This window comes from Nannospalax galili, unplaced genomic scaffold (genome assembly GCF_000622305.1).
Source record: "Nannospalax galili isolate Female #2095 unplaced genomic scaffold, S.galili_v1.0 scaffold674, whole genome shotgun sequence".
Taxonomy (NCBI): domain Eukaryota; kingdom Metazoa; phylum Chordata; class Mammalia; order Rodentia; family Spalacidae; genus Nannospalax; species Nannospalax galili.
The window spans coordinates 681,432-705,083 of NW_008335202.1; the positions used below are offsets into that span (position 1 = coordinate 681,432).

At 38.1% G+C, this 23,652-nt stretch overlaps 1 protein-coding gene across 4 annotated transcripts in view; it reads right to left on the bottom strand.

Moving 5' to 3' along the window:
* Dock4 (dedicator of cytokinesis 4) overlaps nt 1-23,652 on the bottom strand; it is a 492,219-nt gene that overhangs the window by 268,349 nt on the left and 200,218 nt on the right. For all 4 annotated transcript variants that reach the window (XM_029561952.1, XM_017797318.2, XM_008829790.3 and 1 more), the window contains exons 2-4: nt 9,882-9,965; nt 7,116-7,156; nt 4,044-4,099 (exon numbers count right to left, since the gene is read on the bottom strand). In XM_029561952.1, the coding sequence (XP_029417812.1) occupies nt 4,044-4,099; nt 7,116-7,156; nt 9,882-9,965 (181 nt within the window). The remainder of the gene's footprint in view (nt 1-4,043; nt 4,100-7,115; nt 7,157-9,881; nt 9,966-23,652) is intronic.

Below are 23,652 nucleotides of genomic sequence, written 5' to 3' on the forward strand. Positions count from 1 at the left end.
TGGACCTCAATATAGGAGTCCTGTCCAAGGACCCACACTATCTACTCTTATTCTCTGCATTTTGGTCATTTGTGGACTTTTGTGTTCCTGGCCCTCTGTTGCATGAGGGAGCTTCATTGATATGAACTGAAAGGTGCATTAGTGTTCTCTTCATCCCTTGTTATATATTCTCTGAATCTTAGATGTAGTGGTTGCATCCTAAATGTGCCACTTAGGCTTGAGCAATTCAGAGAATCTCTGTGTGTGACCAGTGGTGTAACTGTAATAATTTCTGTTGAAAAAGAAGCTACTTTGATGGGTGGTGACTGGGATATTTGTCTGCAAGTTTAAGGATCCATATCCTGCACATAGTAAGAAATTACATTTGTCTAGGAATATGAGAGCCTTGGGTTTTCTCTAAGATCTATGACCTCTCCAGCTATGTGTATTTGGCTAGGTTTACAGTGCTACACATGAGTTTCTTCCCACTCAGTGGGCTTTAAATACAAATAGGTAGCTGTTGATTACCCCCAAGATAAAAGCTATTGCAATTTTTACAAATATTTTATTTTTAAAATTTTATGTGTATGAGTATATTGCCTGCATGTAGGTAATGCCTGCAGGGCTGTGTAATGCCCACAGGGCTCAGAAGAGGGTGTCAGATCCCCTGGAAATGGAGTTATGGGCCATTGTTAGCCAGCATGTGGGTGCTGGGAAGAGAACCCGGATCCTCTGCAAGAGCAGCCAGTGCTCTTAACCACTGAGTCATTCTCTAGCCCCAGCTATTGCAATTTAAATGATGAAGATTTGGATACAGAGATTATAAAAGAATCTTATACAAGACCAAGGAGGGAACAAGAATCTCCAGGAACACTTGCCATTGCACTCAACATTTAAAAAATATGAGGACTTCAGCAAGAGTCAAACAATAGAAAGTAACTTCCCCATTCATATGCTCTCATTTAATTTAAAGACCCCCATCAGTCCTACTTTGCTCTAGAGACACAGGAAAGAACACATAGACTATTCAATATATAGAAAGTTCATCTGGGGTTGTCCAAACAAAATGTAAAAATTTAAGCACAAAATCATTAATTTAGACAGGCTGCTATTTCTTATTTAATTACACAAAATTCTAAATCAATGTTCAAATAATCTGTCCTAGATAGTTGCCCTAGTTGTTCAGTCATTCTGGGATAGACTTCACATCAGTTTCATCCTACCATTCCATCAGGCTGCAAATTTGCTTAAAATAAGATAGGTGACATTAAAATCCTGAAGAGTTTTCTTCCTGGGAAAACAATCTACTGGCAGTCTGTGTCCTTGAATGTTTTCAGGCCAAATTTTCCTTCTAGCAGTCCCAGAACCATGGATCTGAACCAATTCCAGTAACTCCTTCTTAGAAAATAAAGTCTGTCCACCCCATAGTTCTTCTGCTGTGCAATGCCAGTCATGCATGGTGACAAGCAGGGAAACGCTAAGTCTTAAACTCACAAAGCCGAATTCTGGGACACCTTTATTCACATTTACAATTTCTTGGGGTTCATGGACTGGCACGTATAGGCACCAGTTACAAAACTAGAAAAAAAATTATACTTACTTTAAAACTATTGTCCCATTTGAATACACTTTGAGGGGTGTGCTTTGACTAAGTAGAATGCCACCTGGCATTATCTTAGCTAGCTGTGGTTAGTTTTAATTATCAACTTGACACACTCGAGAATCACCTGGAAAGGACTATCTGGATGAGGTCAGTCATAGGCATATCTACAGGACTGTCTTGAATATGTTAATTGATTTGGGAAGGGCCAGCTTACTTAAAAGCAGGTAGCAGGATTCCCTGGATTTGGGTCCTAGGCTGTTATGAAAAAGGAGAAAGCTCAGCACACACATGCATGCATTAATATATTGCTCTTTGCTCTTGCCTGCAGACATACTATGGCTAGCTGCTTTAAGTGTTCTTGCCACTTGGACTGCCCCTCAATGATGGACTAGAACTGGAATTTTTAGCTAAAAGTAAACTCTTTCTCCCCTAACTTGCTTTGTCAGAGTATTTTATCACAGCAACAGGAAAGAAAACTAAGAGACTATAGCCTCTGTGCTTTTCTCTTCCTTGATCACAGTGAGGGAACTTGTGCTGGCTGAGGGCGAAGGCAGCAAACAGGATGAGGCTGTAGGGGCTTGTTCAAGTGGACACTTTAAAAGATGGGGTGGACTCTGGAGTTTTCACATTCCCAAGCCCAGGTCACCAGAAGATCAGAAAAGACAGTATGATGTATGTGGCAGAAACATCTTTTGAATTACACTCTGATGTACTTGAGGGGGGTTGGGCAATGTCAACCCTAGTCTGAAACAACTCTGAATGGACCAACAACTCTGATGTTGCTGGTGGTTTAGAGCTTCACGACATTTCTTAAACATTTATTAAAATATTATTAGTACCAGTGGTAAATATTGGTATTAAAACTATACCTTGAATCTACTCTCTTGAAAAATTACTACTACCACCAATATTGCTTAAAGTGCTGACATATGTAAGACACACAATATAATAGTCTCCTAGATTCTTTTCTTTAATCCATGTAGGGAAAATTCAAAGCATTTGTAGACTCAGTGGTGTGTGAAGTTCATTCTCTGATCTAAAATCTAGTACCAAACCTTTACAGAGGATGGATATAAGAATCATCTATTTGAATAGCATTCCTGGAACATTTTTGATGAAATTAAAACTCAAAGATATTGCTTACTATGCTTTCATAGTTTAAATAACAAGTTTCTGTTTATTGCTATTGCAGAAATAAGCAATTTCTATCATGGAGTCTGTATATTTTGGCCATAAAATAAAAATTACACAATAATTTAATGATGATTTCCCATGACATTGGCATCAAATACATGTATCAAAATTCATCTTACAACAAATGATCTCCTTGTGTTAAGTACTCAATGCCAGGCAAGTTCTGTTTTATTTTATAGTATTTTAATTGATATAATACTGACATCTGTTTCCAATCAGTGTAGAAACCAATTAGAAAAAAAAATTAAATATATAAGAAGTCCTCAGAGATCAATCCAATAAGGTATCATTTTGGCATATCTGGTCTTTTGACATTGTGACACAAGTTTTCATTTACAAAGTTCACACTCAAGCATGCAAAAAGAATATTTTAAAATCTCATGGGCTGTCAGTCTACAGTTTTACATTGGGCCACATTCATAGCTATTTTGACTAGATAACCAATAGGTTGAAAGCAGAATAATGTGTCAAGAGGTTACACAAGGACATGGCATAATCACTTAGGAGAAAAGATAGGCTTTTCTTTTTAAATTATTATTAGTGTGTATTCATGTATGATATGTGGGGTCCTATGTGTTTTACAGAACACATATGGAGGTCAGAGAACAGCTCTGTGGAGACAGTTCTTACACTGTTCTACCTTTATGTGGGTTCTGGGACTTAAACTCAGGTTGTCAGGCTTGCACAGCAAGCTGTCTCCCCACTGAGCTATCATGATGGACCACAGGCTTTGCTTTTCTTATAATTAGTGGTGAATCAAGGAAAATCCCGGGCATTAAGACAACATGACTTTGCATTTAGGAGTCTGCTTGGAACTTTTCCTTAAATAGCAGGAAACAAAGAAGAACCAACACTTTTAGCTTAATATTAAACAAGTTCCATCATTTGTGGACAGTGAGAGATCTTAGTACTCTAGATCCTCCAGTTGTTCAGCACACAGTGATGGTTTTTGGTTGGTTTGTTTTTCAGACAGGGTATGTAGCCCCAACTGATCAGGAGTTCACTATGTAGATCATCTCAAGCTGACTCGGATCTCATAGAGATCTGCCTGCCTCTGCCTCCAGAGTGCTGGGATTAAAGGCATATACCGCCACACCAGGCATGGACTGGTTCCTCAATTCTTCCCACCAACTGCCTTTATCAAACAGCACAGACCATGGTTTGTTCTTCTAGTTCATTTTGAAATACAATTACTTAGTCTTTCAAATTCCAAATACCCAACAGTTCTGTGAAAAATCTTCAAGTATTATTAAAATTTACTTCTTACCCCTTGTTCTTTACACAGGCATTTTTCAAGTGAACATAGCTGGAAGGAAATATACCCTGGAATAGAAAGCATGAAGTTATGGTCTAGCTGTCTCTTAGGGCCAGGAGGTTCATGAGCTGTATGTATAAAGCATAGTTAGAACAACTAAGTCATCAGGGACAGCAAAAAACATCACCAACACATTCTACAGGTTCAAATGTAATGTGGCATAGATCTTTATTTTCTAATACCAGCTACCAACTCCTTTATAAATTTAGAGATTCTCTATAAACATATAATTGAAATAAAAATCAAATATGTTTACTGGGAAGTAAACATATCCCTTTCTCCCTCCTTCTGTCCCTTACTCTCTTTTCTTTCTTTCTCTCTCTCTCTCTTTTTTGTAGACTTGGGATTTTTTAAAAAATATTTTTTTTTAATTATTTTTATTTATGTGTATGAGTGTATTGCCTGCATGTATGAGAGTGCACCTGTGTCGAATCGAACTCGGGTCCTCTGCAAGAGCAGTCAGAGCTCCTAACCGCTGAGCCATCTCTCCAGCCCCTCTTTCTTTCTCTTTTGAGACAGGGTCTTGGTGAGGCCTGGAACTTGTCTGGGCTGGAATTCTTACTTATGTAGGCCAGGTTGGCCTCAGACTTATGGCAAATCTCCTGCTTCTGTGTCCTCAAGTCTGGGTTACAGGTGTGTGCCACTACACTGTCCAGCTCAACAAATATGTTTTCTGTAAGTCAGAAAATAAAAAACATTCAACACTTCTACATAAAAACTAAGGCTTAAAAAACAACAACAAAACAAACTATGGGTTCTGTTGTTACTTGGTTTTTGAGACAGGGCCTCATACTACAACCCAAGGTAGCAAGGAACTCACTCACAGCCCAGGCTGGACTTGAACTCATGGTAATCCTCCTACCTCAACTTCCCAAGTACTGGGATTATGGACATACACCATCACACCAGGCTGAAATTATGTTACAATGGATAACCTTAGCTGGTGGTAGAGCGCTGTGGTAGAGCACTTTCCTGGTATGCATAAGGCCAAGGGTTCAATACCTAGTACCTCCAAAATGGCAACAACAAAAGCAAAGAAAATTTGGGCTGGTGAGATAGCTCAGGGGGTAAAGGAACTTGCCAGGAAAGCCCCATGACCTGATCTCAGATTCCTGGACTCTACATGGCAGAAAGAGGGAACAGACTCCTGTAACTTGTCCTCTGACCTCCACATGCACATACTCTAGACTTGTGCCCCCCACCCAATAAATGCAATAAATTTTTAAAAAATGTTAAAAGAAATAGTTTCCCCTCGCCAATGGGATTTATTTTTGTTGTTTATATTAGTTGTCCTTTTTCTTCCCCCACAAATACTCACGGCTCTATTTTAAAATATGTAGTAAAAGAGTCAGGCATGATGGCACATGCCCTTTAATCCCAGCATTCTGGAGGCAGGGGCAGCAAGATCTCTGTGAGATTGGGGTCAGCCTGGATTACATAACAGGTTCCAGGCCAGCTGAAGCTACAAGGGGACCCTTTCTCAAAAAGATTCCCCGCAAAAAGTAGCAAAAGAACACTGTGAATTTGCAGACAATGTGTATTACATGTTATGGAAGAGCTTTGATACTAACACATTAGCAATTAACCACCAAGCTGATGGGAAAAAACTAAACAAAAGAAGCCACATAGGCTTCTTTATTGTAAGAAATAATAGGGCAAGAAAACTGTTCCTATGTTCTTTAGAATCACAGAAAAAATATGTCAAAATAAAAATCCATTGTATTGCCTATTAAATAACAATGTACTCTGAACAATTTCTAATGTGCAATCAAGTGAAAACTCAATTAAATGTTTACAAAAGCAAATATCATCTGATTATGTTATCACCATTGTGGATCTAAGTATAAAATGACATGTAATAAGCAAATACCATATATTCAACAGTAGCAAATAGGCAGAGTACTTTTTTTAATTTGTGAGATTTATATTTATGTCAAAATGATAGGCTTAACAAATAGAGCAATCTATAAGGAAAAGTTGGAACTGAAAATGTATGAGATGAGTTTGAAGTGATAGAGAAATCATAATAAATTTTTCAGAAACATGCTCTAGATGAATAATTAAACATGAAAGCTATATTTGCTTGTGCCCTGGAGACGTCAAAAAAAATCAAAACTTTAAATGAGGGCTAAAGTATCAAAAAATTAAATGTATGTGCTCATTTATCCCTTAGGCTTTCTTTAGATTGATCTAAAATAATGAAATGAAGTAATTAAGCACAGTTGGCTGTTCAGCCCAAGCTATATTTAAGCAAAAAGACAGGATTTAGATCCCTGACATTGTATTTTGAGAATGAGAAATGACACAATTCCTTATTGACAATTTTAATAAAGCTAGCATTAAACCCAAAAAAGAATGACATATAACAAAGTATTACAGACTGTGGGAAGTATGAATTTGAAAACCAGGGAAGATTAGAGTAAGGTATAAAGACAGATAGTAAGGATTACTATAAAAAATCACTAACTGCCCAAGTGAAAGATGAAAGCCACCCACTTCCAAGGATTTGTGTAGGTACAGATAGTGACTTTTAGCATCTCCCTGGAATAATAAGGAAAATGAGCATTCTCAGATAGTTTTCCTAGTTTTAGCTTCGCACACCCATATGTATGACACTAGAATAAGCTTGTTTCTCCACACCAGCATTTCACAAACAATATTACAGAAAAGTTAAAGATTAAATACCACTATTTAATATTTCTTTTGTAATGTATATTTTCCCTGACTGAATTTGAATTTTCCTCTCTGGGAAACTAACACTTCAAAAAGATTTTGTTTATATGTAATGAGCTTATTAATGGCTTCTCAGAATAACTTTCAAGGGTTATGTAGGATTACAATTTGAATAGCATATCTTAACTATAATCCCAGTTCAAAGAAATTCCCAAAATTATGAAAATATGTATTGCCATTTTGCATCCTAATTAAGAGCCCAACTGTAATTGCAATTGTATAGTAAAATAAATTAAATAATCATCTTCAATAAAAACTCTATAATTACAGTTAGAAATAATGGTTTGTTACCTTGATATTTGGGTTTTTTAAGGCAAATCCTCTGTACCAGCCTGTGGAGAAATAATCATGATCACAATTTAATACATAAACCATGGTAATATTTAAAGACAAATGGTAACAAATGAATTTGTTCTTTGCTGTTGGAATTTTAACCTTCATGTAACTATTCTATGCAAAACACAGCAGTTCTGGGGTTAGGTTAGGTAACAGATCAAGTGACCCCAAGTTTAATCATTTTATTAATATATTGTTTTATTAAAATTGTACCAGAAACATTTAAAATAGAAATATGTGTAATGAAATAAAGGCTTTGGATCAAAGGCATTGAGCTTAAATAAAAAGCACATTACAGTGTACTATTTTTTGTTTTGCTTTGTTTACCAATAAGGTCTTATAAAGCCCAAGCTAGCCTTGAACTTAGGATCTTCCTGCCTCAGCTTGCCTCCTAATCTGGATTTACAGGCATATGCCACCAGGCCCAGCTTACTACTTAACCTTGAGCAAGTTACCCCTCTGAGCACCATCTGTCCCAACTTTATTAAAGGGCAGATGAAGTCTAAGGGAAAAGTAAGGATCAACAAAAAATTTAATGTATCTCTAAATTCTATTTGCCTCATGAAAAAGCAGACTTGATCACCAAATAACAGTAGTGATACAGCAAATGTGTAGACATAAGTCCACCATGTCGATGAGATCAGCCTCAAGTAGTAAGAGCCAGGAGGTAACTAGTACTTTCATCGGTGTAATGTCTGTTCAGCTGAGCTTCCCACAGTGTCTGTTTTGTAGAGTACCTACTGTTCAAGCTCTGCAGAACTATGAATCAATTTCACAATACTATTCTTAAGGGAGACATTTCTTTTTTGTCATTTTAAACACGTGTAGGTATATCTTTGTAAGTGTAGAAATCAGTTTTCTTATTGGTAGGAAATTATTTTGCTCTGCAGAAATATTTTATTTGGGGCTGGAGAATTGGCTCAGCAGTTAGGAACACTGCTGTTGTAAAGGACCTAGCTTCAGTTCCCAGCACCAACATGGTAGCTAACAGCCATCTGGAACTCCAGTTCCAGTCATCTGATGCCCTCTTCTAAAGTCTCTTAGGTCATTGCATGACACAGGTGCACTTACAGACATGCAGGGAAAACACTCATATACATAATTTTTTTATTAAAAATGTTCTATATAACTGAATTTTTGAATAATTAAATTTTTTAAAGCAAATATTTGAGCTTCATATTTAAACTTTTTTTTGTTCCTGGGGCTGGAGAGATGGCTCAGTGGTTAAGAACACTGGCTATTCTTGCAAAAGACCCAGGTTCTGATCCCAGCACCCACATGGCAACTAACAATTGTCCATAACTCCAGTTCCAGGGGATTGAGCAGCCTCTTCTGTCCTCTGTGGGCATTGCATGCCACGGGTGCACTTACCTATATGCAGGCAATACACATATACACATAAAATAAAAATAATAAATAACATATAATAAACATATTTTTGTTCCTTATAATAGTTTCTTAGAAAGATACACAATAATGAAAAAAAATGAACCACCCCTAACAATTTTCAAAGCAGTCCAAAGAAAGCAGAATTATTTGAAAATTAGATTCTGTATCTCAGGGCTTATTAGCTAGTCATAAGAACAAAAGAAATCCAACCCCCTCCCAAAAGTTATCTATTTGTAACTAATTATTAAAATAGAATCTAAAACATTTTGACAATTGCAGAAATATTTCATAGAGGTCTCTGTATAATTATACTATACAGGAAAAATTTTAGGTTACTACCCCCATTAAATATGTACCCCATTTCTATGCACTAGTTTAAAGAGAATTTTGTATTTATATGCAAAGTAGAAATAGACACAATGCATCTGGTAATGACATAGGAAACCTTATTATATTTTCAGAGTTTTCAATTACATGAATAGAATAAATATCCACATATCATCATCTTTTAAATCCAGGTTCTAGCTAAATGCAGTAGTTTTGTTTGAGCACACACAATTTAATCCATGATACAATTTCTTAGATAGAATATTATCATACTGTGAATTCCTAGTAAGGAAAGTCTTCTAGGAAGAAAACGGGCATTTTTGGAAATACTAGTGGCATTCAAAAATCTAGTCACTTTGTTAACAAGAAAAAGAAACATAGTCATTTTATCTGGCATCTTTTCAAGGACTACAATTTCAGGATGTCTCATACAACAAGAATGGAGACATCTGAGAATAATAGATCAGGCACTTTTAATGAGTTACCTGCTATGTAAATTAATAATAATCACAGAGGCTCATAATACAGTCTACCAACATTTCAAGTTCATTGAATAATTTTCTTCCAAATTTGGAAGAATAACTAGAAGGCTAGAGCAGCCCCGGCCAGGCCATGTAACTCGGGGTGCGACATTTCCCAGCATGACCTTCACTTCTGTCCGTGGAACTGCTAGACCTTGAGGTTTTTAGAAAATGTTCTAGGCTGGGAGTTAGTCCCAAACTTCTACAAATGTGGTATGCTCAAGCACTCTCCAGGATGCCATATAGAGGACTGTAAAGAACTAACAAATTTGGAAAAAAAAAACCAATTGGCTTTTAAAGAACACTTGTTTTTCCATAAGTCAAACATTGTATATATAAGAACAAATTTTGTTCAAAATAGTTTCCCATGATTTCTGGGAAAGTTTCTGACATTAACAGACAGGATTTATAAATTTCACAGAGACAGTCCTACACTAAGGAGTTTCTTTACATGGCCTCAGGCTGTCACTACGAGGTCACTCACCATCACACTTCTCTAGGATCTGAACAGTATCTCCGATTTCCAATGATAGGCCATAGGGGACAGTTCCTCGAAAACTGGCAATAACTGTAAGAAAAGACAGAGAGTATATGAAGGCAATCATGCATGTCACTTAGAGCCAGTTATACTGCTTATAAGGAAACATTATTGCCCGGGAAAATGAATATGAATCTGCTGTCATTTTACTTTTATATATTTTTAAAGAAAGTCAAGTTCATATACTTTGCCAACTTCTTGGTAAAATAAACATTACTAATATGCATTTCAAAGATGTCACTATACAATAAGTAGTGTATAAAATATCAAGTCTGTTGCCCAACAACATATAAAAGCACAGATTTGCCTGGAGAAACCTTGAGGGTCTGTGTACTGCACGCACTACTGTCCAGGTGCCTGACTGTGGTAATTAACAAATGGATGTTACTAATAAATGCCTGGATTTCATTCTGTTGGGATCAGATTTCTTGTCCCTAGACTACAAGCTTGAAAAGAGAAGGGATTGTGTCTATTTGCTCATTGCTATGTCCCTGAAGACTTGCCTGTGGCGTAAGAGGACTCTGGCGTAACAGCAGTTTTCCTGCAATAAGAATCGATGCTGACCTTTGATTTTGTAACAACTGAGCCATCCCTAGAACTAAAAATGAAGCCACAATCTCCACATCCCTTAGCTCTCTCATTATTTGCAGTGGGGAAGGGGGGCACATCATTCATTATAGAGTAATGATTTTAATTAATTGGTTTCAGAAACATTTTGCAGAGAGAGGAGGACTAGGATGTACTACCTACAGGAAGTTATGATATGTGCATTGATTGGTCATTACTGCAGCTCCAGGAATTATAGCGGGAAGAAATTCAGTGATTCTCCCATACACAATGTAACTTCAGCCATAGAGGCAAGGATGGCAGATAAAGAAAACATATCACAGGGCTGGAGAGATGGCTCAGTGGCTAAGAGCACCAGATGCTCTTGCAGAGGACTGGGTTTGGGTCCCGGCACCCACATGGCAACTAACAACCATGTGCAACTCCAGTTCCAGGGGATTTGATGCCCTGTTCTGGTCTCCATGGACATTGCATACATGGGTGAACTTACATGCAGGCAAAACATGTATACACAGAAAATAAAAATAAAAATTTAAAAAACATTAAAAAAGAAAATATATAAAAAACACACCGAGAAAAGGTGTCAACTACAAAAATACTAAGTAAACTAAAATCAATTTGCAATTTATGCCAAACGTAAAGGATTTTTAAAGGATGTAAATCATAATTTTAATTTTATTTATAATTTTTTTTCAAGTAATGAGGTTTAGATATAGCTCTAATCCACAAAACAAGTTGCTGTTACTGTTGAACATATATTTTAAAAGCCTGAAAGAACACACAAATCTGTCAAAAATCAAACATGCTAATAAGAAATAGGCTTTCAGAGACATTTCAAGCCCTTTTATGACCTCAAATCAAAATTAATAGTAGCAATCAAAACATGGAACAGGAAACACAACCCAAAGTACCACAAGATAGATGAAAATTACTACATAGAACAAATTTAGGACATTTTACAATTTTAGACAAACACTAATTTATGATGTCATTTTCTAACTATAACCATAAATACCATATGGCTTCTTATCAACATTTAAGAAGATATTTGCTTGAACAATAATCAAGAATCTATGTGCCTTGAAAGATGACTTCATGTAACCCCCAGAGACTTTTCATAAGAGATTGACCACTGAACACACAGTAGATTTAATTATGTTTTAAAGAACTTCAAAACAAGCTTTCGCCCAGATCAGACTTTCTATGCTCTTGAAGTTACCTTACACCCAAACAGTTCCACACTGGACCCCACGGATACTGCTCCTGAGGTCTACAACTACCCCCTTAATTCTGCACACAGTTCTTAACACACATGGATGTCCTAGGCTGCCACGAACACCTCCCCCACGGCTGGCTGCCCTCTCCCCTCATCATCTTTTGAACACGACAGTTACAACTTTGAAATTTATTTCTTCACTTTTCCTTCATGCATCAGCTATTCAATACAGCCCTCACAGTGTTCTGAAAGTGTTCTATCAAAGTCTCCAGACCCCTCACCGTGGGCGCATTCACATCACCCCCAGGCACTTATCATCACTCAATCTTCTTCTCTCACATCGTTCATCCTTCTTTAGAGCTTCTTAGCTCTCTCTCTTCTTTGAGACAGGGTCTCCCAGTAGCCAGAGGTGGCCTTGATCTTACAGAGATACACCTGCCTCTGCCTCCCTACTGCTGGGATTAAAGCTGCTGGGATTAAAGGCATGCACCACCACACCTGGTTTAGCTCTCTTAAATGCTGGTATCCTGCAGGTTGTGCATCAAGGTACTGAAGTGAAGAGGAAGCCAAGGGATCTGAGTGTAGCCTCACCCTACAAGGTTGAGCACTTACCTTACCACTTATTAGGTGATCTTGGTGAAGATAATCACCTTTCAGAATAGCAATAGCATTGGGCAAATAGGGATGCTACAGTTTTGTATCTAAAGTATGTCCCCAGAAGCTCATGTGTAGAAAGCTTTGTTCCCAATGGTGGTGCTATAGAGAGATGATCTGACATCAAAGGCATTGATGAATGCACAGCTGAACAGGTGGAGTGGTGGGGCCTGGTTAGAGGAAGCGGGTCACTGAGGCATGTCTTTGAAGGATTTATCTTGTCCTTGGCCCATCTTCTCTGTCTCTCTCTGTCTCTCTCTCTTTCTCTCTCTCTCTGTCTCTGTCTCTCTCTCTCCCCCTCTTCCTCCCTCCTCCCCCCCCCCTTCTCAGCCACCATCTGCTAAATGCTTGCTCCCTGCCATGAGGTATGCTGTCTCTGTCTCTGTCTCTCTCTCTCCCCCTCTTCCTCCCTCCTCCCCGCCCTTCTCAGCCACCATCTGCTAAATGCTTGCTCCCTGCCATGAGGTATGCTTGACACAGCAAATAGCAATGAATACAGGTGACCCTGGTGCAAAATAAAATCTGTCCCCCTTAAGTTGTTTATTTCAGGTATTTTGTCACAGCAGCATTAAACTGACACACAACAAGTGGGAGGTCTTATTTTGTTTAGGTTATTGTTTTCTGTAGTATTTTACATTTATTTTTTTATTTTGTCTCTCTTCTCTTTTCTTAAGGCAGGGTCTCATTCTGTAGCCTAAAAACACAAGACGACCTGGGATGCACTATGTAGCCCTGGCTGACCTCAAACTCACGGCAATCTTTCCGTCTCAGGCTGCGGAATACTGGGATTATAATATTTGGCTTAGAGGTCTTTTAAAAATGCAAATAGGATTATGTCATCCTCCTCCTAAATATATCTATCAATAAAACAGAAATCAGTACTGCAACTTGTAAAGTCCTGCCCTTCTCTCTGGTGTCACTCTGTACATTTCAACCCTAACTTTGTACCCCACAATGACCTGTCAATTCCATCCTTGCTGCAGTCCACCCACACAGGAGTTTGTGCTGACTGGCCTCTCTTTCCCTCCTTACCAAGTTAACTGCATTCATTCCTCAGATACCGGCTCAGTGGTCCCTTCCTCATGGAAGCCTTCCTTAATCTGCATCCTCGCGTCTCAATTTGCATGCATCATAGCACTGGGATATGTCACTTAATCTCATCATTTATGTGATCAAGTTTTTTAAAATTATTTATTTAATAACCACACATTTAGAGGAAGCATTTCATTACATCAGCATTGACATATTCAATAACAATTTTCTGAGCTAGGATGCATCTCTAATGAAACTGGCTGTACATTTTTAGGTTTACAGTTGAATTATTACAGTTATACAAAGAGTGAGTAGGAAGGATGGACTGGCAGGTTGGCAAGCTGGCAGGCTAGTAGGTGAGGTGACTAAGCAGTCAGATATTCCTGATCAGGGCCAGTTTGGGGGGAAGAGATGACCTGCTCCTGCTGTGCTCCTTGGCATCTGAGCATGGATATAAAGTCATCAGGTAGATTTCAATGATAATGTTTTTCACATCTACTAATTATTCAAGTTTTTGAATGATGCGCTTCCCTACACTGAAAGTTCAATGGCTATAAGGACTGGTGGTTTTGGTTGTGAAGAGTCCCTCAGTTCACACATCCTGAGCACAGCATATAATCACTGAGGGAATAACATGAAAACATGACCTTACAGTAAAATGCTCTGGTCTGAAACTGTCAGATTTGTTTTATTGTTTGGACTACTATTTTAACAGAATGTTCAAAATTTCAAGAATCAACCTATATTCCCTGTTGAAACTCATTCTCTCATAGAAGCCATTTGAGCTGGAAGGGTGGGCTTTGTGATTATAACTGCATTACCTCACTTTTTATCTAATCTACAGGAGTAAATTGTGATTTTTCACTCTGGTTATTTACTATTTAAGATAAGCTAATAAGTTCTTCAGTCTAGATGTAATATAGTACAGCTTCAGTCTTAATGTAAGCTGAGCCTGATGTTGCTACTCCTTTCTTCATCCTTGGATACACATGGAGCCAATCATTCCTCCCTCTGAGTTCCCAGAGCACGCTGACCACTCCTCATTGAGTCCATGAATAGATGGATAAATGAAGCCAGGAAGAGATGGTTCTAATGGACTCAGACAACTTCAAGGATACCTGTCAGAAAAGCTAACCAGTAAGTAGTAAATTATATATGATACTGAAGAAGAGCACTTTAAGGATATAGCTCAAGGGATGACTTTCAGCTCTGTACTCTGAAACAGAAAGCCATGCTCACTCTCAGAACAAACCTTGCTCTATACTAATGAATGCTTCCACTTAGCCTTCAGATTAGGAAAGAGAAAACTGAAAGTAAAAAAAAAAAGGCAAAAAAATAGATTATCTGAAAACACGACTGCCTCATGTTTGTATCTGATAGCATGTACTGTAACACAAACTAAAAATAACTAGTGAGCAATAATGCAAAGGAAACACAGGTATCAATGGAGGTTCAATTTGCATTTCCAAGAACTATTCTTAAAACCTACATAGTTTTAGATTTTCTTTTAGAAAAATCTTTTAAAATTTTTAAAAATATTTTATTATTCTTATTTTATGTGTATGACTGTATTGCTTCCATGTGTGTAAGTATACCTGTGTCATGTAGTGCCTGTGGAGGAAGAGGGCATTAGATGCCCCTGGAACTGGAGTTACAAACGTTGTTAGGTGTCATGTGGGGGCTGGAAATTGAACTCGGGTCCTCTGTAAGAGCAGCCAGCAATCTTAACTGCTGAGCCATCTCTTAATAATCTACTTAAACATTCTACAAGTGATTCTGCAAGAAACATGTCCATAATAGGAAATTAATTTTGTCACCAGTTATTCTAGTTATCTCCTTATGCAAAAATGCATCCTTTCTACATATTGTTTTCTCTCCAATAAAGTAGAAATTTATCAAACATGATTACATACTGTCTTGGACTCTTGATTTCCTTTATTTGTTATTTGTTTCTTTTCTTATGAACTTAACAGTTACTTAAAAACTGAACTTTAGTAGCTTTAAGTTTACAAAGAGCTGGTAGAGCTGGAAATTCAAAGGCTCAGTGCTGTTTTAGTCATCAGAACTTTGAAAACACAATTTAAAAACTATGGTAGTGTGTTCATTTCTCCCCATTTACTATGATTATGTATGATGTGTATTAGGAATAATAAATATATACATAAGCTTAGTCCATATTACTGTCCTAAAACATATGTAGGACCGAAGCACTAACTGTGTCCTAGTAAGAATGTCCTAACTCGGGGCATATTGTCACTTGCAATGTCATTCTTTTACATAAACATTTCAGTTCCCTACCAGCTGACAGTTTATTAAGACTTAAATAGCTGCAAGGAACAGGCTCAAAATACAACTACCCAATATTTTCTAAGTGAAAGGCAAAAAGAAAGCAAATTAGTGTTGCAAAATAGGGATGCATTTCTCAGGTTCAATGATACCATTAGCTTATGTAAAGAACCAATCAACGCATGTTCTTAAGTAAAGAAATTCAATCACAGAGTTCTAGGACTTCTAAAAACTGAAACTAAAAAAAGAATTCTTAAAAATTTCTATAAGTGGATCACGCAGCTGCAAACTGCAGACGATAACACAGCATTCAGCATCATTGTCAAAGTAGTATTTGCAGTGACTCCACTTGCCACAATTCAATTCTATCCCAGCAAATGCTGGCCCTTTGCCCTTTATAAACTGGCAATCTAAGATGAATAGAACATGGAGAAGGAAAAAAAATAATGAAAATGCTTTGTCCCTTGTGACACAAAGAAGGAATCTCATCTCTCTAACATAGACTTCTGACTTCATCTTCCTGGTAAAAGGATCTCCAACTCATGAACAAGTTATGGTCTGAAAGGTCACTTAGGAGCTAACTGCTTACAACACAAAAGACGATGCTACCAGTCTCAAGTTCTGAGGTTATCCCACAGAATCAGATTTAATACCAAAATGAAACTCATTATTTCTTGTTTGCAACAAAACAAGCTGTGATTGCCCTCAAAATTAAATACTCAACTTTATATGATATCATTGTAAAATAGTCATTGTTGGTGTTCAAAGCACCACAGTGCCATTCAGAAGATGGGGTGAAGCAGGAGTCAATACTGAGGAAATTCTAATGCACATCAGATAACACTTAAACCTGGTTCTTTCCTATGCCCATGTTCATTTCACTTTGTACACTTGGCTCTGCTCTGTCATAAATATATCCACATGTAGGCTTCTTAGTATTTATGAGGATCATTTGAGAGAATTCACAAAAAGAAAAGGGGAGAAAGGTACAATTCTTGAGAATCTTGGATAAAGGGGAGCAGAAAAAAGAGAGAGGAACTAAATTCTTTACATGTACTTTATTTCATGAAATGCTGAACTGTGAAAAAGAAGAAGAGGGGTCACCTCTTCTGCACATTCACAAACCCCTCGCAGGGAAAGATAGAACCTGATAGGGAACCAAGTTGACAGTCTAATCAAATGTGCTTCTGTTTTCATAGGTTTCTGGGGTGGGACAGAAGTCCATGAAGATGTCTACTGGTCTACCCTTATGGAAGAACAGGGTAGAACTGTTCTCCTCTATTCTGACTTTTCCCTTCATATGATGAACTTGGAAGGATGTTGTCCTGGTTAGCTGTAACTGTCAACTTGACACAGCTTAGTGATCTGAGAGGAGAAGCCTCCATCGAGGAACTGTCTAGATCAGACCAGCCTATGGGCACGTTTGTGGGGGCTATATTGATTATTAATTGATGCAGGGAGGCCCAGCCCACTATGGATAACACTATCCCTAGGGAGGTGGTCTAGGGCTGTATAGAAATGCTAGCTGAGGGGCTGGAGAGATGGCTCAGCAGTTAAGAGTACTGACTGCTCTTGCAGAGGACCTGGGTTCGATTCCTAGCACCCACATGGTGGCTACAAACCATCCTTAACTCCAGTTCCAGGGGAATCTGAAGCCTTCTTCTGACCTCTGTGGCACTGCACAACACGGGTGCATGTACATACATACAGGCAATATACTCAGACACATAAAATAAAAATAATAAAATATTTTTTAAAAAATGCTAGCTGAGCATGAATCTGTGAGCAAACCAGTTAAGTGAGTCAGCAAGAAATGTCTCCTGTGGTTCCTGTCTCCAGGCTCCTACCTTGAGTTCCAACCCTGACTTCTCTCAATGATGAATTATGACCTGGAAGTATATGATTAAACACCTGCCCCTAGTTGCTTTTGGTCAGTGATTTTTTGTTTTTGTTGTTGTTTTTTTTTAATTACAACAACAAAATGAAAAGAAAACAGATATCATTCCTTTTTCAATGGACTTCCAAATGACTATCAGTGTGCAAACATGATATGGAGGTGGACAGTTTAGAAAGACTGAGAAAAAAAAAAAACAAAAACAAATCAGAAAATGTGGGAGGAAATGGAGTGTCATCTTCCAGATACTGCTAATGCCTGAAATGAACCCAGGAGCAATGGATAAATGCTGTGTGCTACCTTCCATGCCTCAGGCCTGCCCTATGTTTGAAATTGCCTTCATTCTAACAATGGGGTATGCCTTCAGGCATGCCTGAGAGATACAGACATATATACACCAACAAATAGGATTCCATTCTTATGCCTCAGTTTCCAAGGTCAGCCTTTAAGATAAGTCACACAACTCTATTCTGTGCTTAACAAGTTTGAAACATCAGAATGTACCAAATAACATTCATTTCTGACATTTCATAAATATTATGTGATCTCCAGGCATTACAGTCCTTGACTCTTGAGAAGAAAGTTCTACTAGTGATTTCAGTTCCTCCTGCTTCAGTTACTAGCATTTGGGCTCAAGGCAAAGGTAAAGTATGGCTTTGGGTACTGTGATGAACCACTCAGACCCCTCTGCAGCAACACAAGGCTTACTCTCTTGTTGCTGGGGATGCTGGGACACACAATACTAGGCTGTCAGCCCTTCTGAGACAGCCTCAATTGACAACATTTGCTTCAGGGGGAGGGCCCTGCTCACAGCAGCTTGCATCCAATGACAGGTTTTATTTTTTATTTTTTATTTTTTTGGTCTTTTTGAGCTGTCCTGGACCTCACTATGTACACCAGGCTGGCCTTGAACTCACAGAGATCTGCCTGCCTCTGCCTCCTGAGTGCTGGGATTAAAGGTGTACGCCACCACACCTGGCTATAGATTCTTAGAATACAACTTGTAACAATCCTGAAGGACCATTCCATCTCAGATGGCAAAGACTTTCACTGGGCCTGCACTGCAGTTCCCGTCCCTCTGCACGCTCTTATTTTTCTCTCCAATTCCACAGGGTGAGCCCTAAGAATTAGTCTTGATGAATACTCTGGAAGCTAACCTCCAGCTTAAGTTTTCATTTCATTTTGATTCCAGGGACTAGTAAAAGAACAGGAAACAGGCAAAGAAGGGACTGAATTAATAATTATCAGGAGGGAATAATTAGAATTTACTTGATGACATGGTCAGTGTGGCAGTAAATGAACTCTATGTATTCCCTACAGGGTCATAAGCACATTCTTTACCTTGGTTTTATGCTGCAAATGCAAAGGCAGTTTCCTGAGTGGCTACAGGAACAACTGAAGGTCAAAAAAGAAACTTTAATTACTGCATCAACCAATTGTTACTTTTAAAAACAACTCAAAATGACAGAGCAGGTTATGGTTCGGGCCAACTGCCAGCCAGGAAAAGCATCTTGGAAGAGGGTTTAAACAATTACCTCAAAAGCATCCTAGCACATATGAAAGAGGCAAGAATTTAAATAGAAGGACACCTGGGATTTAAGGACATCTAGGAACCCATTGTTACTTCAGAATGCCACCACTTTTCTGGCCAACATCATAGAGATGCTGTGAGAACCTAGCCAGTGTATGAGAACTTGATTTGTGAGCCTGGAAGGATGTGGTGTGATTTTTAGATCAGCATTATTAAGAACTTCAGAGGCTAGATCTGAATCTGTTATATATTCAAAAGCTAAAAATAAGGCTTCCGTGTAACAAAGGCAAATGATAAACCTTCCTTCATGTTATTTTAGCTTCTTGGAAGTCATTATTAGCAAGTTAAAGTTAGATGCAGACTTAGGATCCTGGAGAGGACAAAAAAAAAATGTTATGACTAATGTTTCTGATAAAGTAACAACACAAAACCTGTACAATGAGTCTGAGTTCGACAATAGTGAGCTAAAAGATTTTCACCAATCCTAAGGAATGGATTCCTTTGCTTTCCATTTCACTCTGTGGAAATAGTGTTATTTGTCCAAGGGATGATACAGTCTTCATGACACAAAGGAGAACAGTAATTGCTTTCCCAATAACCAAAGTGAAAACCTTTCATTAGTTAGGTTCCATTTTCCCATGATATGTATTAAATCTACTATCAAGTATGTGGCGAACACACATGAACAAATAAATAAACAAACATTGCTCTTTTCTAAGGTGAGATAGTTAATATTTAGATAATATTATATAGAATTCTTTTTTTAAAAAAAGTTACTGAGAATTTCATACATGCATATATGGCGTTTTGACTAAATCCATGCCCACTCCCTCCCCTCCAACTCCTTCCATAACTCCGAATTACTTTTTTTCTGATAACTTCATGTCCTCTGGCTACTTTTCTTTGGAGTTTTTTACCCTAACTGCCTAGCCAATTCCTACCTCTTATTCTTATCACACCATCCTCTGAAGAGGTTACCCAAATTGCTAATAGGGAATCAGGATGCAGACCGCTCTGGCTTCTTCCATGCTGAACAGGAATGCAGGGTGAGGCAACTGGGGTACCCCTTCAGTGGGTGTATCTAAAAGACTCCCAAATTGCATAACTCTTCTCTGTAGGGGGGAAAGAAAGTCCTTGAGAGGTGACTAGGAAATCTGAAGGAGAAGTAAAGGCAAGAGTAATTAGCATTACAAGTTCTAGACAAGGAACTAGAAAAAAGTCAGAACAGGGCAATTTTCTAATGTTCATATGAGAGTCTATTGGAATTTCTTGACAAGGGCTTCCAAAAGCATCCCTCTATCGGGTTCCTCCTCATTTTTCTTTTGTCTGCCAATGCTGGACTCAACAGTGATGGATTCAGGATTTGCCTTCAGGCATTTTGATAGCTATTGGAGTAGTTAGTATCAGTGTAAGTTCCCTCTCAAAGGCTTCTAGACAGGAGGAGAAAACAAATTTATCCATCATTTTAGAACAATAGCTGGTTGTCTCCCTTAGCTACAGGTGGGCACTACAGTATTGCAGACCGAGATTTGAAGGCTTACATCTGAGCAGCACCTTTGGGTTAGGACCAAAATCATCAATGAGAAATAATTGTCTAGATAACTTTTTATATGGACTTAAGCCTAATGTCTGGGAAGTGTAATCCCTTGAACTCAAAGAAATATACTGATCACTTTACTCTTTGGTTACACTTTCCTTTTGGGTGTTTAAGACAATACAGTTGGCATAAATAAATGAATTTATTTTTATACTTAAAGACATTTGAGGATCTGTTCCTCAGGGGTCTCATGGGTTTGGGAGGAACCACTGGCTCCTTTCTTTTACCAGTTCCATCTGTGTGAAGGTAAGTCAAAGATCCTGCTCGACCATGGCTGGTTTCACTTGGAAGCATGAATGAGATGTTTTCTCTAAATTGACCCTCCACTTTGTAGACTGGACACTAGTTCAAGTCCATCTCATGGGGTCTACATGTCCTCCCAGAACAAGAGGACAGGTGACTCACCACATTTACAGGACACTTTGAGAGATGTTCCATAGTCCCCTGGAACTTAGTCGACCTTGGAGGGCAAGGGGCAAAAACTGTCCTTTAAGTCCCTCTGACCAGATTAATATAGGCCTCAAAGTATGGCTGTTAAACATCCAATAAGTTAGTTCCACCAGTGTGGTACTTTTAATTACCATGTGCTATGTAGATAAAGCTTGGGTAAAAAACCAAATATTCTCAGATAAACCTTGACTAAATATATATTTTGTTCCTTAAACTAGTTGACCAAACTATGACCTTAGAAATTTAAGATTATGTGTATATTATTTTTGTCTCATTCCTTATATATCAAAATAAACCTACACAGACCTTCATCACTTGCGTTCTCATTTTTTTTCTATTTTGGAAAGTATCTTCATTCCCATATACTTCTAACATCTTTTACATTCTCATTTTCTTTTTTAAAAATAATTATGAGACATGATAGTATTAACAAATAAATTTTCCATCTGTTGTGAGACTTCTTTTCCTGGGGATGCTAAGCAATGCTTATTCCCTTTCAAGGTTCTAGCGTCAAGCCAATGTTTGATTAAAATTTTACTGGGGAACCAATGAATTTACTGAGCTTACTTACAAGGATGACAGAGAGGTTGCTGAGGTGTACGAGTGACCTTGGGGTATGCACACTGGAAAGCCTTTACACAGCACAGGTCAAATCTTCTCTTTCCAGTCTTCCCGGATTTTATACTTTAGCCCTCCCCAAATCCAGGAGACCATGTGTGATTAGGCCAAACTACATACAGTTGGCTGGGAAGAGTGGCTGGATACTCAGGTGAGGGTCCAATGACCCTGTTTGCCCCTCCTTTAATGAAGGAGCACAACCCTCAACAAGCCCAATTGTGACGATGTTTAGCGATCAGGCACAGCTGAAGTCTTGATGATGGTAGTTATTTCATGCAGAAGAGATTGCTGTACAGCATCATCTTAGTAAAAGGACATGGAATTTAAAAGGATTTGGTGCTAGGATCCACAAATGAGGAAAAACACATGAGTTTTATTTTTCTGAGTCTGTGTCATTTCACTTAGTATAACAGTTTCTAGAACGATCCATTTACCTGCAAATTTCATTATTTCAGCTTTCTTTACTGCTGAATAGAACTATATTGTGTAAATATAGCACATTTGCTAACCACTCGTCAGTTGAGGAACACTGAAGTTGCTTCCATCTCTTAGCTCTTGTGAAAAGAGCAGCAACAAACATGGTTGTACAAGTGTCTCTGCAATAGGATGAGTTCTTTGGGTATATGCCAAGGAGTGGTATAACCAGGTCATATGGTATGTTCATTTTTTTGTTTTTTAAAAGTTCTCCACCCTGTTTTCCATAGCATTTGCATGAGTTTTCAATCCCACCAGCAGTGAATGAGCATTTCTCTTTCTCCACAACCTCACCAGAATTTGGTATCATCTGTTCTCTTGCTCCTAGCCAGTCTGACTGGGGTAAGGTGATATCTTAGGGTGGTTTTACTTTGCATTTCCTAATTACTAACAATGCTGAACACTTTTTGAGATGTTTCTTAGCCATCGTTATTTCTTCCTTTGAGAGCTCTCTGTTTAGATCTTTAGCCCATCTTTTAATTCGGTCATTTGGTGTCTCAGTCCTTTGTTTTCTGAGTTCTTTATATATTCTAGATGTTAAACCTCTGTCAGATGTGTCACTGGTGAAGATTTTTTTTTTTACCATTCTGTGGGTTTTCTCTTCACTTTCTTGATTGTTTCTTTTGCTGTACAGAAGCTCTGTAGTTTAATGAGGCCCCGCTTGTTGATTGCTGACCTTAATTCCTGAGCAACTTCTATTCGATTTAGAAAGTCCTTTCTTATACCTATATCTTGTAAGTTACTGCCAATATTTTCTTCTAACAGTTTCTGGGTTTCCAGTTTCACATTAAGGTCTTTGATACATTTCAAGTTGACTTTTGTGCAAGGTGAAAGATAAGAATCTAGCTTCATTTTTCTACAGGTGGAGATCCAGTTTTGCCAGCACCTTGGTTGAAGATGCTGTCTTCCCTCCTTTGTTTCTTCTCGCACCTTTGTCAAATATCAGGTGGCTGAAATTGTCTGTATTCAGGTTTGGATCTTCAATGATGTTGCATTGATCTATGTGTCTTTTTTTGAGCCAGTACCATGCTGTTTTTATGACTATGACTCTGTAGTATACTTTGCTGATCTGGTATAGTAATCCTCCCAGCATTGCTCTTTGTGTTCATGGTGGCTTCGGCTATCCAAGGTCTTCCATATGAATTTAAGGATGCATTTTTCTAATTCTGTGAAGTATGTCACAAAGATTCTGATTGGGATTACATTAAATCTATATATTGCTTTTGGTTTGATGGTCATTTTAACAATATTAATCTTCCAGTCCATGAACACGGGAGGTCCTTCCATCACCTGATGTCTTCCTCAATCTCTTTCTTTAATGGTTTAGAATTTTCATTGTAGAGATCTTTGGTGTCTTTCATGAGATTTATTCCAAGATACTTTAATTTTTTTGCAGTA